This window comes from Falco peregrinus, chromosome 11 (genome assembly GCF_023634155.1).
Source record: "Falco peregrinus isolate bFalPer1 chromosome 11, bFalPer1.pri, whole genome shotgun sequence".
Lineage (NCBI taxonomy): Eukaryota > Metazoa > Chordata > Aves > Falconiformes > Falconidae > Falco > Falco peregrinus.
Genome location: NC_073731.1, coordinates 3022158 through 3038978, shown reverse-complemented (window position 1 = coordinate 3038978; position 16821 = coordinate 3022158). Strand labels below are relative to the sequence as shown.

At 38.7% G+C, this 16821-nt stretch overlaps 1 protein-coding gene across 2 annotated transcripts in view; it reads right to left on the bottom strand.

Moving 5' to 3' along the window:
• VRK2 (VRK serine/threonine kinase 2) overlaps positions 1-3410 on the bottom strand; it is a 46379-nt gene extending 42969 nt beyond the window's left edge. The window contains exons 1-2 of one of the 2 annotated variants that reach the window (XM_027788451.2): positions 3171-3410; positions 2784-2924 (exon numbers count right to left, since the gene is read on the bottom strand). In XM_027788451.2, coding sequence (XP_027644252.1) covers positions 2784-2919 — 136 coding nt within the window. In that variant the 5' untranslated portion in view covers positions 2920-2924; positions 3171-3410. The remainder of the gene's footprint in view (positions 1-2783; positions 2925-3170) is intronic. The other variant, XM_055815939.1, reaches the window with a different exon arrangement.
• Between the last annotated feature and the right edge of the window lie 13411 nt (positions 3411-16821).

Genomic DNA, 16821 nt, shown 5'->3' with positions numbered 1-16821 from the left:
TGAGCTACAAGGGCAACTAAGCCTTCAGTTCAGTGCTATGTGTAACATTCACCACCCCTCTTGAAAAAGATTAAACACAAATACAATTATGAAAGTGGCAGGTGTATTTCTTCAGCCATGCTGTCACTTACAAAAAACCACAGAATAGTAATACCAAGGGTCCAAGACTGTATTCTTAATCTCAACTAATACGCTGACTGCTTTCCACCTCAGTTCGATGGGAGCTAAACTGCAACAAACACAATATATGAAATCACCTCAGTGGTCTGCGTGATCAGGCAGAAAACTAATCAAATCTGCATGAAACTGACTCAATCCCAGGTGCTATACCACCCGCAAGGTCCGGTGTATCCGAGTAAAACAGAAAATGATAAAGCTGTATTCTGAGTGATTCAGCAACACTACACAAGGTCATAATAAGCAATCAGATATATCAAAATTAAAAAGAATGTAAATATACTGAAAGTACGCTAGCATTTGACTCCTCTATAAACCGCAGTTGAAGCGCCTATCATCCCCACTGGTTCAGTCTGCAGAGCAGTTCGTCATGTGTGAACTGTGTGAATTCCAGAAGAAACCAAACCAGAAACTCCACTACAGGAACCTATCAGATGCACTCCAAACTACTAACAGCAACATAAGGATTGAAATTAGTTCCTTCACCAAGCCTCAAACCACATACTTGGTGAGGAAATTCAGCGCAGCAGACCACACCAAATCTAGCTCAAAGTAAAACAAACCCTCAATTTAAATAAAGGGTAGATGTAGGGCCATATCTACCAACTGTTGCCATTTACTAATTACACCAAACTACTTGTAAACATACACAGCCTTAGTTTTCTCCAGGTTTTTCAGTGACTTGTGTTTACTTTTCGGAAAAGCAGAAGCAGTGGCATTTAGGTTGTCACTGAAATCTTTTTGCTTCATTTACCCAGGCATTCAGTGGAACAAAGTGCCAGTTTACACCATCCCCCACCCCGCAAATTTCTCCACTGAAACCTGAAGTTTACATACAAATTAAGACCAGGTGCACAAGCAAGACTGTCCACCCTCCTGTAGTTTACAGCCACACATTAACTGCTGGAAGAACAGTACAACTGGGCAACCACTTCAGAGAAGCAACATCTGACCACATATGGGACTATCACACCATGAAATAAAATATGAGTCTTTAGTTGCCATTCAGTTCTTTGTGATTAACCATAATGGACATGAGGAGGAAAAGAAGAGGGAGAGGAAGAACACTTCAGTGCAATAGAAAATGTTCCTGAACAGCTGAAAGCAGACAAGCACCATGAGATAGCCAGACAGATGTAACAAAAATCACAGTATATCTGTCACCAAGAGACCAGTAGCACACAAGTGCTACATTTATGTCTGCAAATACGAAAAGAGCAAACATACTAACCCTTCAATAGAAAAAGCACCTTTTCTTTATACAGTAGGTGCCTGATGCTACAGTTTGACACTGATGGACAACTCCTTCAGTCACATGAAACCACACTGAATCTAGCACAGCTCTGTGTATTTGAAAGGAGTTATTAAAGACAGGACTAAGAAGGTGCATGACATATGATATCTGTTCTAATAAAAACTTGTCTCATAAAAATCTGGAAATCACACTAAGTGGAAAGCTCATGCTGTATAAGAGTATATTAACAGATTATTTTCCAACAATTCACTCAATATGAATGAAACATCATTAAGAGATCAACTGAAAAAAATCAAGAGTGGGAAATAATCACAAAAACTGTTTTCCATGGCAGAAACACAAACAAATAGTAAAAGCTTAAAAAAAGAAGGTACAGCTGATTTATGCATAAAAGGAAGTAAATTTATGTATAGGAGTCACTTGCTTATCAAGTTTTAAACATTAATTCTCCAAACAGAGAGTTAACATACCTCTAACTTAAAAAGATCATGTCTGGTTCCTGGGAGGATATACTAAACTGCTTCTGGATAATTCTTTACTGCTGTCTTAATACAAGCTCAATTTAGTCCCTAACAGTCACTGTGGACTAGTTGCCTGTATATGTTTGCCATGCAAAAAAACCCAAACCCTAAACTCAATAGTATTGCCTTGAAAACAGGATTGCTCTTTCACAAAGACCAGCAACAGTAACATACATTATATCCTCTCCAGTGACCTAGAATGCTTTACAAGTCTTTCAGAACTATTCAGTCCTTATAAGTGAACTGCAGCAGCTTTTTTCAGAAGAAAGCACAGAAACACATCTAGGCTAGAGCAAACAATGAAAAGCATTTCCAGCACTGGTGAAAGTTTTTAATTCAGAGGCAACACCCAGCTAACTATTGTTACTGTTAACATTTCTTGGATGAAAACTGATTTAGTATTGTCCAAAAGATAACATTTCCAATAAATGGAAATCCAAAGAGCACTCCAGAGCACATGACTGGCATAAGTCCAAAGCAGCGGCTAACGAAAGCATCACCATTACTTTTAAGAGCATTGCCTGGCAGTGCTCTTTGGTGGTCTTTGACAGCAGCAGCACCTTGCCTACACCATCCAAGCTCCATAGAAAAGTGTACTCGGAGCCAGCAAACCGGTCTGGACACCCTCTAGAGAACACGCTGCACCACCAGCAACGCTTTCAACAACAAGGCCATCTACCAGGGTGCTGCAAACATCAGAAAACCACACTTTACAGATGACCACCAGCATGTAAACAACAGTAACTTCTCAAACCTATTCTGTCTTATTAATGTCAAAACGGTACAAAGACAATTACAAGTCACCCTCTTCATTACCACCAGTATTTTACCTAAATAGATCAAGCCAAATCCTCCCTGGCCGATCTGACTGCCCAGCCTCCAGACTTTTCCTTCGGTGTCTTTCAGGATCATGTCTCTTGGGAGAGGAACTGGCAGCTTGCCTCTGCCGCGACCCCTAGGCGGCATCGCGGCTTGAGAAGGGAAAAAAAAAAATTAAAGACAAAAGTTGACTTTCGTCAGAAAAAAGCAATATCCCTCGATGTCCTTTGCCTAACAGGCACCGAGCAGGGCCCAAGCTCTCCGCGGCCTCCCTCAGGACAGCGGCCGGGTGGAAGGCCGGGGCGGCTCGTCCGCAGCGGCCTCCTTTTCCAGCGGCCGACGGGACCGGACAGCAATGGGCCGCGGTCGGGCCCGCCGCCCGCTCCCCCGACACCCACCTCCGCAGGGCCACGGCCGCCTCCCCTCGCCGCCGGCCGCAAACTTCCCTGCCGGGAACTTCCCGTAGGCCAGGCCCAGGCGGCGAGCGCCCGGCCGCAACAGGCACAGCCGGCAGGCTGCCGTGCTCCCGCAGGAAACCCCGGGGAGGGGAACGGCCGGGCCGGCCCCGCTGGGGACGCGGGCTCTGCCGGCCCCGCCTGGCCGCCGGCGGGGCGGGACTCCCTCGGCGGGCCGGCTCCCCTCAGCCAGGCGGCGCGCGGCGGTGGCGCGCGCGGTTTCCCGCCTCCCCGAGCCCGCCGGCCGCTCGCGCAGCGCTCCCTCATGGCTCCCTCGTGAGGCGCCGGCGCTCGGCTTCAGGGGGAGCGGAGAGATTCGGTGAGAGCCTGAGCCGTCGCGCCTCGCACTCTTTCAAAGTGGCACTTCGCAAGCGAGGAATTACTCCCCCCTCTTCAAGCGCTTTGGTGCATATAGAAGTAGTTGATCAGACTGTTTGCCGGCTGGGATAAAAAAAAAAAAATACCTCACAGAACTTTTGGGGTGCAGGGAGAACACAGAAGCTGTAATGAAGTCACAGAACTGTCATGGTGCAACCACTCAGAAGCCTTTTTTTACCTCAGAATCTTCCTGGCATAGGTTGAGGATCACTTCTATGGATAGCTACTCATCCAGAACAGCAAGAGACACCTCATGTGTTCACCGCAGGTGAGGCAACAGAAGCTCATGCTACCAGGAATGCTGCGAGCCATCAGGAGCCCCACAGGAGAGTGAAAAGAGGTAACAGCCACCTCACAGGCTGGTCAGCCATTGCAGGTAGAGGGCAGATGAAGCTGACCGAAGGGTAGATCAGCCCCATCACCACCATGAGCTTGTCAGTGGGTAATGAAGGACACAATGAGATTTTTTTTTTAATTCCCCGAATTCACAGGGCATACCCCTGATCACAAGCCACCATCTTCTACAAGATCTGCTTTATTAGGGACCTCACTGGGGACTACCATGTCTTCCAAGCAATGACTATAAATCCTTTACAAAAAAAAAAGAGGTTTGAGAATAACCAAAATCCAGACCATCTTCTGCAACTAAATAATTTGCAAGTGACCTTAGAAATAGTAACACAAATTATAACTGCAAAATGTATATTGCTATCAGTAGAGTAGGCCTTAACAACCCTTTCTGTTTCATCAGTCTTGGAGGCTTTATGGTTTCATCCTTACTGAAAGGGCCAGCTAAAGAATTGCCAATAGAAAGATCAGCCTTAAAGCAAGTAAATTCAAGATTGCCATAAAGCATTTCATAGGGCTTCCCTCCTTTGCAACAACTGTTAAAATAGGCAGTGGAAGCATGGTGTTGAGAATGGGGGATTTTGTTCAAAAACAGCCGATGCCCAGCACTGCTTCAACTGGAAAGAGCTAGCACCTCTATTCACAGAGACCATTTGTACAATGCTCTTGAGATTATTTGTTACTTGGGATGAGAGCCACTATTCTGACATGGTGAAAGATCATTTCAGAAGAAAGTTATCTTCAAATAGTTGCCTGGGAATCAGAGAACCAGCCTCTGTTTAAGGAGAAGGCTTTTTTGCTCGGCTGTTGCAAAGAGGTATTCACATAACTAAACTGAAACAAAAGCATGTATTAGAGGGCTTACTGCTTCTGAACTACCTTTCCCTGCTCACAAAAGTATATTAGGATAAGAGAGTGAAGCAAATCAGAGGAATTTGCATCTGTCTTCTAAACATTTAGCAAATATTACTGATAGCATTATATTGCTAGACTGCTAAACATAACCTACATTGTTACATAGTTTAAGGCTTGCTTATTTTTTTTTATTTTTTTTTTTACAACCAGGAGGAACCCCCATAAATTAAGACTCAAAATTTGTAGAAATCATGTGGAGAAAAGAACACATTAAATATGAGTTAGTAGAAATATACATGTTCCTAAAAAACCTAAAACTGATTAGATATTCCTATTTTTATTTTAAGTACATAAGAAATGGAGTTGATTTCCCTTTTGTTCCCACAAAACCATTGAGAACTCTGTAACATCAGGCAATTAGCAGAATACACTGATTTATGAAAGGTCAGGGTACAATGCAAAACTTTACAGTTTAGAAATATAAGTTGTTTTGAACTTAGTGGTTTTTATTCATCAGCTAGTATAAGATCACAAAAAGAACATAAGTTCATGCAGTTCTGAGGGACAATGAAGTCATCAGAAAAGGCTATTTCAAAAAAAAAGTCATTATAAGCTAATAGTAAAACTAAAAGTAGAAAGATATACACAGAGGTCTATATAATTGTTTATTAATACAGTAGCATAATACAAATCTGTTACTGGTTTTGAAAACTTATGTCAGGATACAAAACATCCCTTTGAGCTCATACAACACATTTACCTACATAAGTAACCGAGGTTTAAGGTCTTCAGCTTTCAAATTAAAATTCATATTTCAAAATAAACAAAAAAATTCCTTATACTACTCAAGGAAAAAAAGTTGCAAGTTTATAGAATCCATCCAAATAGAAAAGTACCTGAAGTCTTAGCCATCTTTAATATCATGCAGTTCTTTCAACATCACCATACAATGTAAAAAAGTTCATTACATATATATACCCTACAAGTCACCGGAAACAGTTGTGGGTTTGTTCGTGACAAAGTTAAAAATTTTAAAGTTTTTATTATTTGTTACATGAATTAAAAAAAAAAACTCAAACCCAAATGCACAGGAACAATGTAATAGAGATTAATAATATAAATTATATAATATAATTATATATAATATAAATTATAAATATAATAAACTCAAACAAAAAGTTTACTAAGAAAAGAATTTCCCTGTACATACTAAGCTACTCCTGAAAAATGAGTTCATTTGTCATTTAAATCCAGAACTTTATTAATAAACGACCAAAAAACTTATGCAAATGTCACTAGCAATTTTTTCATACAATTCTGTTTTAGACAGTACAAAAAAATACTAGCACATAAATGTCTTTAAAAATCAAGCAGAACCAAAGACTTTACATGAGAAAAACTCTCGTCAGATTAAGACTTCATACTAAGGCCTTTGGCCCTATAAATAGCACAGGCCTGTGTTGTGTGGGTGGGAAACTTCTTTTCCTGGTGGGCTGAACTAGAGACAAAGGTGCTTTTTGGTTTTTTCCCTCTTCCCCGCGCCCCCCCCCCCCCCGCTTATCCTCAGCCAGTTTTCAACCCTCCCAGGAAACATGAGCTTCATTTAGTCAGGATAAAACCTCCATTGCCTCTTCACATTTGCTTCAAATTGACATTTTGGGGATAAGATGCAAGGGGGATGAATGGACAAAATAATTATAGATATAAGGTGGGGTTTTTTGTTTGTTGTCTGATGGGTTGTTTCATTTTTTTCAGGAAATCCTAGTTATGATGGAAGCAATTTTCCTTTGTGGTGATATAGCCACAATTCCTGCCAAATTCAAGAATTCTTATAGGAGAAAGGTGTGTATATATATAAATATACAAATCCTGCCAGGATACAACTGAAAATGCTACCAAATCACTGATTTTAATTCCTAATGGCACAGTGCTGCAAGCAACTGAAGGCCATGCCACAGGGCCTTCTCATGAAGAATCTATCCCTCATGCAGTTCAGGTGGGCATTTTCTCATTAGTCAGAATTATATATTGGAAGTGATGGAAGAAACTCTGTTTGGATGTTTGTTTTAGTGCTCCTGGTTATCTTCAGGGGTTTATTCATTTGTTTTGCTTCATATATACTTATTGACACACAGCATGTGAGGAAATCAGAGTTTCTCTGCAGAGTTGGTACAGGTATGTTTGCTATTGTATTACTGAAAAATAGAATGGCGGTGCTATACTTTTTTAGGGTTTCCTTGGTTCTGGTTATCCTGGGCAGGTTCTTCTGGAAGGTAAATATAGTGATCTGGTTTGGGGGTGAAGATATGAGTGGGTTTTATATATAAATATATATATATATATATACACACCACTATTTTACATAGTGGTATAAACTTACATATCCAAGTAACTTTTGAATGTATGGTTCTGTTATTTAGCTATGTGTTAAGGTGTCTAGTGCTATTTAATACCTGTCTTTTGGGACATGTAGGTGCCCAAGAGGAACTCCAAAAGTTGGAAGTGAACCTGTAAAGTACAAGCTTTGGAAGTTTTATCCTGATTTGTGGATCAGAAGCAGTACCTTACTCCTAATCCTCTTTCTAGAACAAATTTTAGATGATACAAAAAAGCTATGCTGTGTTGTCATGGATTGCATTTTAAAAGTGTAATGAGATTCTCAGGGAGTGAGCATTTTCTTTAAGTGTTTAATAATAAAGCAAACCATTTTTATTTCTGTCTTGAGGTAGTATTTTTTTCTGTCTTTGTTTTAAAGCACTGTACATTAAACACTTGGTCTGTTTTCTATTTATTTCAATCCTTCTTGCTCAAACATAAGCTTGAGTATTAAAGATTTTAGTCAATTATATGAATCTTGCAGTATCACATACATAAAGCCTCTTAAATTTGCTATAGTAGGTGAGCAACTTGTAGCTTTTCTTACGGTTGCATTGTGATGCCTTTGTGGTATTTAACACTGACATTTTAGCGCTTCCACATTTAACTCCCCCCTCCTACTCCAGATCTCCTTTTTGCTTAAAATATCATGGCTAAATTTACCCTAGAGATGTAACATCTCTGTATTTAAGACCATTGACAACAAAGCATCAAGTTTCAGACTGCTTCCTGGTTTCTGCTGAGAAATCTATTCGTGTTCATGCATCTTTGCAGAGCCCCATGCGCTTGCTGTGCTTACTCAGTTGTCACCGTGCTTGCTGTCAGTTTCTTGGAACTTTTCAAGTAATTACTTTTTGCAGTATCAAGGGATCCCCAACATCCAGAGGGCATGTTGCTCAACTCAGTCATTGTCTAGGTGCACTGACACCCATTTTAAAGACTCTTGACTCTATTTTGTGTGACTGGCCCCATGATTGAGATCACATAATTACAATAATTAGGAAGCTCACCTCAGGATATTATCAGAGCAACCCACCCAAACCTAAGTCCATATGGTTTGAAATAGCTAATGAGTCAGTTAATGTGCTATGTCCAGGAGTAATGGACACTCAATATGGATGGCACAAAGACATCATTTACAAACTTCCTGACTGATTAAGGTTTTCCATGTAGACAGTTCTTGTATTTTGCATCTCACAATAAGTTCAAAGTATTAAAGGCTTTTGTGTTAAACAGAGCAGAAGAAAACAGCTGAGACTTTTAAAAGGCAGGCAAGACATTAGCTCTCTTTTTAAAGAAAATACAAAAAAATCTGAGATCTTGGAACTTTCATCTTAAATATAGTACTGCAAACAAATTATTTGGAAAGCTCTTTTAAAGTACAGGAGATGACAATGGTGATAGGTGACATTTGCTATAATGCCAAGTAGCCTGAATGAATGAATGACTCCCATACTTCTACAAGGGGCTACTTCAGCCTCTGTAACTTGTCTACACAGTCTCCCTTTAATATTCACTTTGATACCAAGGCCATGGAAATCCATAACCAGTTCTACATCCTGAATTAACCAGAATAGGGTATTAATACAATGAGGTCAAACTGTCTGGCAACAAAAGCCCTGAAACCAGGAAGAAGTGATGTCTGGTTTTTGAATGAGCTACAGAAACTGTCTGTCCAGTAAGGGTTAGGAATCCTCTCACCAAATCTGTTCCCACTCTCACATCGTTTTAATGGCTGTTGGGATGAGATCTTACTCCCAGTTCCTATCGCTACAACTGAAAAGACAGTCAGATCCCACATGTGTTCCTTACGTATTGTATGTCGTTTTATTTCTCACATCTTTAGAAAGCAATTGTTTGTGAGCACTGAAGAAAAAAGTGTTTTCTTATCCATGTTTATTCACTTTCAGAAATGTGCAAAGATATAACGTAAGCTTATTGTTGTTGTAGGAATGGATTGTATTTACAGGGAGAGCAGTATATGTAGTGGTTAGAGCAGAGAAGGGGATCAGGAATGTTTTTCTTTATGGGAGTAATTCCTGAAATCCTAGTCCTGGCTCTGCTACTAACTGACCTTATACAAATAATTTCATATTTCTTCCATTTTATCCATGTGAAGCAGTTTGGGTGGCTTGTTTTAAGGCACTGAGATTCTCAGGTGAGAGTTGCTGTGTATGTATTATTGCCATGGCTATTATCTGATGGTGAACATTAGCACTACCTTATCATAGGACATGTGACATATTAGAACTGTTTTCCCATATAGTATAGACAGCTCAAATGTATGTTCTTTGTTCTGTCATTGTTTCAAGCTTTTTCTTCAAGCTTCTCTCCTCTAAAACCAAACACACATGGATCACACAAATTTTGCATGAAGTTAAAGATATTGTGGCCTTGCAAAGAAAATAAGTAGTTTGCCTCCACTGGTACTCTTGTACATGTTACCTTAGGCATAAAAGTAAAGAAATGTTAGTCCAAAAAGCAGGAGGAAGGCTGCTAAGCTTTTGTGGTGGTTATTACTTAGACATGAGGTCTCTACAAAGGGTATCTAGGAATGGAAATGAAGAAATTGCAGGAGCACACCAGGGTTCTTGGTTTGCATGCAGCAGTGACTTTTTTCCCTAAAGAGCGGTATATGTGATAAGGTTTAGAGAAACAAAGAGGAATTTGGCAAAAGCATTCAGGGAGAAGATACATATAATCATTTAAGTCTTTCCATTTTTGAGATTATCCATAAAGGTGTTTGAGAAGGGAAACTCACCTGTCACAGCATTCATTATTCACATATCAATGCTACTTTTTATGTATAAACTTAATTATGATGATAGAATCTATTAAATGTGACTCATTTTAGTGCAAGATTGATTTTTTCCCCCCCCAACCTCAGAATAAATATTGATCTTCATGATTTTTAAATATAGTGCACAGGTCATTATATTAATGGCATATTAATAGAAAGTAGCCCTGACCATGCAATATTAATATATTTGCATTGTTATTTCTTAGACCCCATTGAGAAGGAAAGAGGCAGGGTGCCAATGCCTTCTTTTCCTGGAGAAATTGGGAAGCTGTTGATTTTTATGACTCTTCAGGCTGCTTTCAATTTGTTGTGCTTTGGCTTTTTGTTATAATTTTTTTTTTTTTTTGGGGGGGGGGGAGTAATTCAAAACAGTGGTGAAGTGGCAAAGAGATTGTGTAACACATCTAATAAGATAGTGATGTGTTGGTTTTCCAGCATGTCCAGGAAACCAAGGCACTGCCCTTGCCTGATAGTGCTCTGCTACCCATTGCCGTGCAGTCAATTCCGTGAGCAGAATCACAGCTGTGAAAGGAGACTGATGGGATAATTTGATGGTGTTGGATTCAGTATCTGGGGCTCTGATTTCTCCAGTAATCATGCTAGTGATTTTCCTAACAGCTGATTTCTAAAAGCATAACAAGCTAATGCTTGTTCAAGCGAGGCTTTGCCCTGCTTGTGTAACTTCCCCCCCACATCTCTACTTTTTTTTATTTATAGTGACTCTTGAAAATCCAGGCTTAGAACTGCTGTTCTAATAGTTGGTTGAACCAAGGCAGATCCGTAGTTTTAAAAATATTCCTCATAGAGTAATTGTTCATGACTTTTCTATAAAGAGCAGGGATAAGAGATCATGCATTGAAATAACCTTTAAATAATACTGTATAGTTTCTGGAGCTCCTGAGAAAACAATGCCCATTTAGATAGAAGAGCAATACTTTCATGCCTTTTATAAACAGTGTTTTATGAGCAGTATTTCTGTTTAATACAGGTTTTGAGTGTTTTGTCAGGTGATACAAGTCAAGAGGGAAGGTGACAACTTCCACAGTTTACAGACAGCTAGGAAAATAAATGTCTAGTATGACATATTGCTGTATAGAAAATACTTACAATTAAGAAAGTGATTTAGGCAACTAAAAATCTGGTAGCCTGACTTCAACTGTTTGCAGCTTTAGAACTAATTTTGAAAGAGAAAATAGTAACGGTCCATGACAATAAATGGAAAATGGAATAAAACGCAGTATTGCTTTGCATCATGCCACACTAACTTAACTATCTTTGCAAAGATGACTGATTAGCTAGTTAGGTGTGATGGAAGCAATTCACTTGGACTTTAAGGCATATGATGCAGAATCACCTGCAAAATTATTAATTGAGCTGGAGAATGTGAAGCGCAAAAAGTGTGAGACAGTGTAGAAATGGTCAAGGAGCAATAAACTGAAAGGGGAAATAGTAAATGATGAAGTTGTTACTGGTTTCCTAAGGCTTTACCTCAGAACATGTTTAATTCAGTATTACTAATTTAATGAGCAACAAAAACAAAGTAGGAATTTCATAATACCATTTGCTGATGAATACACAGTTTTGAGGTAACTGGAGTATTGGTGTAAGAGAAACAGAAGAGACTTTCATAATACAAAATTTTAGGCTACGCTGTTTGAGACTGCTGTTTTGGAGGAGAAAGAGGGGAATCACAGAATGGTCGTGGGCTGGTTATGTGATTTAATCAGGCCTGACTTTTATTCAGACTTCTTCTAGATTGTGTCAGATCAAGTACTTTTATTATGAAATTCAGAATACATATTTGGTAGTCTTTCACTGAGAATTCATCTTTACTGTCATGTATGTTCCTTAAGTGTTGTCATGGAAGTTAACTCAAACACCAACAATTATATTCAGTTCTGCTGTGGAAAGCAGAGCCAGGTTATGACTGTGAATTGAGTTGTAAGAGGACCTCTACCGCTGGAAAGCATTTCCTTTAAGAAACAGATTTGAAAAGAAGTTGAAATTTGAAATTTCTTTCCAGAGATAGAGTAAGCAAAATTATACAGTTTTTCAGATGTTAGGTGTGTTAAGGGGTAGGAACACACAAACTCTTTTTCATAAACAGTAAGTGGTAGGGAATTAATTAACTTGATAGATGGATTAGGAGCTGGGCAGAAGGCAGAAAGGGGATATTTGTTTTGTAACTTGAGAAATAACATCAGAAATACCATGAAAGCTAATAGGGAGGCTGAGGGTAATACAATGTGAATTATTTTAGGATATGCAGGGCTAGATTTTTGAATCAACCTATCCTTTTCTTTCTCTACTTCATGATTTGAAGACCTATTACTTCGGTATACTTTCACCCCTTGCACAGGAAAAAAGAACTGCTGATTTTTGAGATAATTTTTTTCTTCCCCATGGGGTTTTCTAGAAAGAGGAGAGATTTCAGCCCATGTAAGCACCATTATTAGTTTGGCACTTCTAAAGTATAGAGATACAATAATGGTTGAGCACTAGTCAAGTAAATTAAAACAGTAACTAGGTAGTCCTGGGCTTACTTTGTCCCAGAAGTTTTCTAGACAAAACCAGACCCGTTTACTGGTTGACTTAATATTGTGATGAAAATGTATTTTTTTTCATTTTTCTGTGATTTTAAAGATCAGTGACTACAGTTATACATTAGGGATCTCAACAGAAACAGTTAATGTATATTACTGAATACACAGTGTAGTGCATATGGTACTGTTAATTTGCTTATTCGTATGTCTGTCGGCTCTTTGCTTATCTGCTTCTGTGTGTGATATTTTATTGGAGCACACATGATTTGAAGTAGCTGATTGCCTGGTGTTGTATTTATCCTATATAAATTCTACATTAAGTGACAAATTTTAGACCCATCAGAGACAGAAGAGTAAGTCCATCCATTGAATTCCTATTTGTATTATTACTTTCTAATGAATTCTGTACTACAGCAGGTGTCAAATCGTATCTGTTGTTTTGCAATCGAGTATGAATAGAAGATGTATTGCTATTGCAAATGAATCTAATATGAATCTAATGAGCAGTAATGAGCAACTGTTTTGTCATTATTGAGGCAACCACTGTGATGCTAATAAACTCTTATTTCTGCTTTTTAGAAAAAAGCACTGACCAGGATTTATAACATGGCCTTAATGTCCCAAAAGCCTGAGGCAAAAGAGCAAAGTGGAACCCCTAAACTAAGCATAATTCAGTCATTTTCTTTGTGGCAGGCTTCTTATTTTCTCTTATTAAACTAAAACTGGTTTAAGTTTTTCAAGCTTTCTTACATTTGAAAGGAAAAAGATGAAGAATGAGTGTCTATTAAAGGAACATAAAGTTAAGAAGATGGGCATTCTGCCTTAATTTTCTTTAATGTAACTACACTAATTCCATACTTCTGCACTTGACAGTGCTTTTGTAATAATAGAGGCAACTATGTGCAACTGTTTTAAAAGCAGTCACTTTAAAAGTAACAGGCCATTAAATCAATATAGAACGATAATATATTTTGGAGGAAATACCACAACTTTCTTTTAATTGGAACTTCATTTTTAATTTTTTTTAATTTATTTTTGTTGGCTGTGGATCATAAGACTGCTGAATAAACAAAAATACCTTTGACACAATAGCATCAATAGCTTAGTACATAACTGATACGTAAATGAGTTCTGACTCCTGTGTGGCTCTGCCTTTTCCAAGTATAAATAATACATAGAATGATACATAAAGCTGTGTAAAAGGGACAGCTGGGTACATGGTACTTACAAGTGGAGCACAGGAAAACCAGTCAGCAATGCTTTTCTAAAAGCTAAGTACTATACTTCCATCAAAAAATAATGCTTCTGTGTATATAGTCTTCATGGACTCATCTCTCTGTGCAATAAAGCTAGATGCACTGTAGAGATTCATTTCAGTATTTCATTTGGAGGTCTGAACTGTTCTGTGTAGGGTACAGCTGTTTGTTTTACTACAGTACACTCCATACTTGCTTTAACTGCTGAATGGAGACTATATTGCCAATATTTAAGGTATTATATGGAGACAGCACTGAAACTGTGAATTTGTGAGCAAGCCAGGGGATGGTCATTAGGACAAATTACAGCAGTCATCTCTCAAAGTTGCAAATAGGGCGTCAAAGGTTGTATAAAAGCTATAAACTCTTCCTTCCATGCTTGGGCATTAAAAGGACTTTTGGCCCGCTGAGCAGTAGCTTGCGATAGTTGTCATTTACTGACATTTCAATTCCATCTCTATGCCTAAGAAAGGAGGAGAGCAGGAAGTCGGGATGCTGCTGGCTCTCTATCAGTTGCTCTGCCAATACTGTGTTGTTAGCTGGCTAGGCTATTACATTCAGCTTCCCTTCCCACCATCAGTAATATATGGATCATATTTACTCACCCTTTAGGTATATCACAGGATTAGTTTTTAGTAATTTTTGATGTGCAGAGTTGAAAAAGGCAACTGAGTTTAACAGCATCAGGATCTTCGAACTCACTAGGCAATACCTTTCTAGGTATATTCACATAGCTTCGTTCACTCCAAATGAGTCAGTTCTCATACTCCACAGCTGTTCTGTAACACGAACCAAAGCATGACAAGGGAAGACAATCAGGAGCTTTGCCTCAGAAGTATAACCCTAAAACACAGGTGGAAATGTATCCTTAGTTTAGAAGAAAAGGTGAAGCAAAACCATGTCCAGGTCTCAAGCATTACTATTAAAGCACCATGTTTAGACAGGAGAGTCTGCAAGTTGTTCATGATGATAAAAAGACTGTGGTTATAGAAAGATTTTGTATGAAATATCTGATTTATCTTTGTGTATTATGGTGTAATGTACAGTATTAATTTATCGGGGATTTGATTCCTTAGATGATACATAAATTCTTGTGATGCATCGCATCTAATGAAGGCTTTTAGGTTACTCATGGAATTAATTGTACCATACATACAAGTTACAGTTTGAAGGTATAAATTAATATTGTGTAAAAGTTCAAGACTATTCATATTTTGCTTTGGTAACTATAATTTCACAAAATCATGGAATTTAGGCCAAAAAGGACCTTTTGATGTCATCTGGTCCAATGCCAGCACACAAGGCAGGACCAATTCTGAAATTTGATCAAATTGCTCAGGGCCAGAACTTTCCTGTCATTTGAAAGCTGTAATAGTTTGTTATTGAATATATGACAGTTTTATTACAATTTACATTTTTTTCTGATTGTTTTCATTTGCACTAATAACAGCTGTATACTACAGTGGCATCCACAGGCCTTTGTTAGGACTGCATCTTTCCCATAGAAAACATGGTAGAAATAGAGGTGGAAGTGGTTACTCTCTGTAATGTAGCTTATGATCACAAGGTAAAAATGTGTTGTAGTAGTATAAGCCATCTTTCTGTTGCTTTGTTTGTACAGAATCTTATAGAAAATGTCTGGATTCATGACTCAGGCTCATCTGTGCATGCTATGTGAACAGTAAGAACATGTGGGGTAAATTTTCCTGTTCCCAAACAAATCTATCACAGTGGAACACGTTCAGGATTTTATCCAACCAAAACCAACAAGCTTTTACTGGCTACCTTTAAGAAAAATATGCGTAAGTACTCCTTCAAGTCTATATATGGTAACCTAGCAATGCATGTATTATACATCTTGTATACATCAGTTTGAAGTATTGTATGATTTAATTAATGAATATCATGTGTGTTTCAGTAGTGGTCCATAGCTCTTTATATTGAGATACCTATAGCCTCTAAAAATACCATTTAACTTATTTCTGTAATGTCTGCACTTCAGCATCATTGGGGAAAATGGACTCAAGTTATTAAAAGTTATAAATTTGTTGGAGAAACAACAACCTGGAGGTAGCTAATGAAGGGATTACAGAATTTTATGCCAGAGGCAGTTAAATGTTGAGAGTCTGTTCATCTGGCTGTCTGGGATTTTTTTTTGTACTTATAAATTTTGCTCTCATAGAAAGGCAAAGTAGTTATTAACTCTGAAACCACCTTGTCATGGAATTGCTGAGTAGCAGAAAGCTGAGCTGAATGTTTCCTTAGACACTGTTGCATGTTTGCAGGGTCAGTTTCATTTTGCAGTAAGTAGTTGTGCAGCGGCCATTCTTGTGCTTTCTGGCCACAATTCTGGAAGCTCTGGACAATTCTTTGAGATCCTCTGTACCTTCTGTAGTACTGAAACAGAGCAGAGCTGTTCCGTGTGTGAGGCTACAGTGGTCCAAGGGAACTTGAGCAACTGAGTACTCAAAAGAAAGGGTTTTGCTCGGTTAGAGTCCAAGTGGCAGGAGCATTCCCAAAGATTAGATAAGAATGTAGAAGTTGGCAGAAAGGGAGAAAAGGAGAGCTCATTTTTGCAGCATTATGCATAAATCACAAGAGACTCACATGGCATCCTCACTGGTATGTAAATTACAAGAATCTCCCTTTGTTGGGGGCATAAGGTAGAGAGCAGATGTTCAAGGTTTTGTCTCATCGATCTTGCAGCCAGTATTCTGGAATGGCCTGGGGGTGTAGTGGCTTGGGTAGGAAGGAGATTGCTACTGAAATCTGGGGCAGACAGGTTTGCGAAGCAGTTGTTGTTTAGACCATCTTTTAATTCTTTAGTTGTGCAGGGAACTTTCCAGCAGTACACAGACTTTGTTGTGCTGAGTGTACCATTTGCAAGCTGTGTCAAGCCCCACTTGGAAATTGTACCAAGAGGATAAAAGCAACTCCAAAACAAACCATCATAACTGAAGTCACTAGAAATTCAGCTGAGATGACTACAATTTTTCTGCTTGTATAAGATAAAAATGCCTTACTGCCTTGTATAGGTG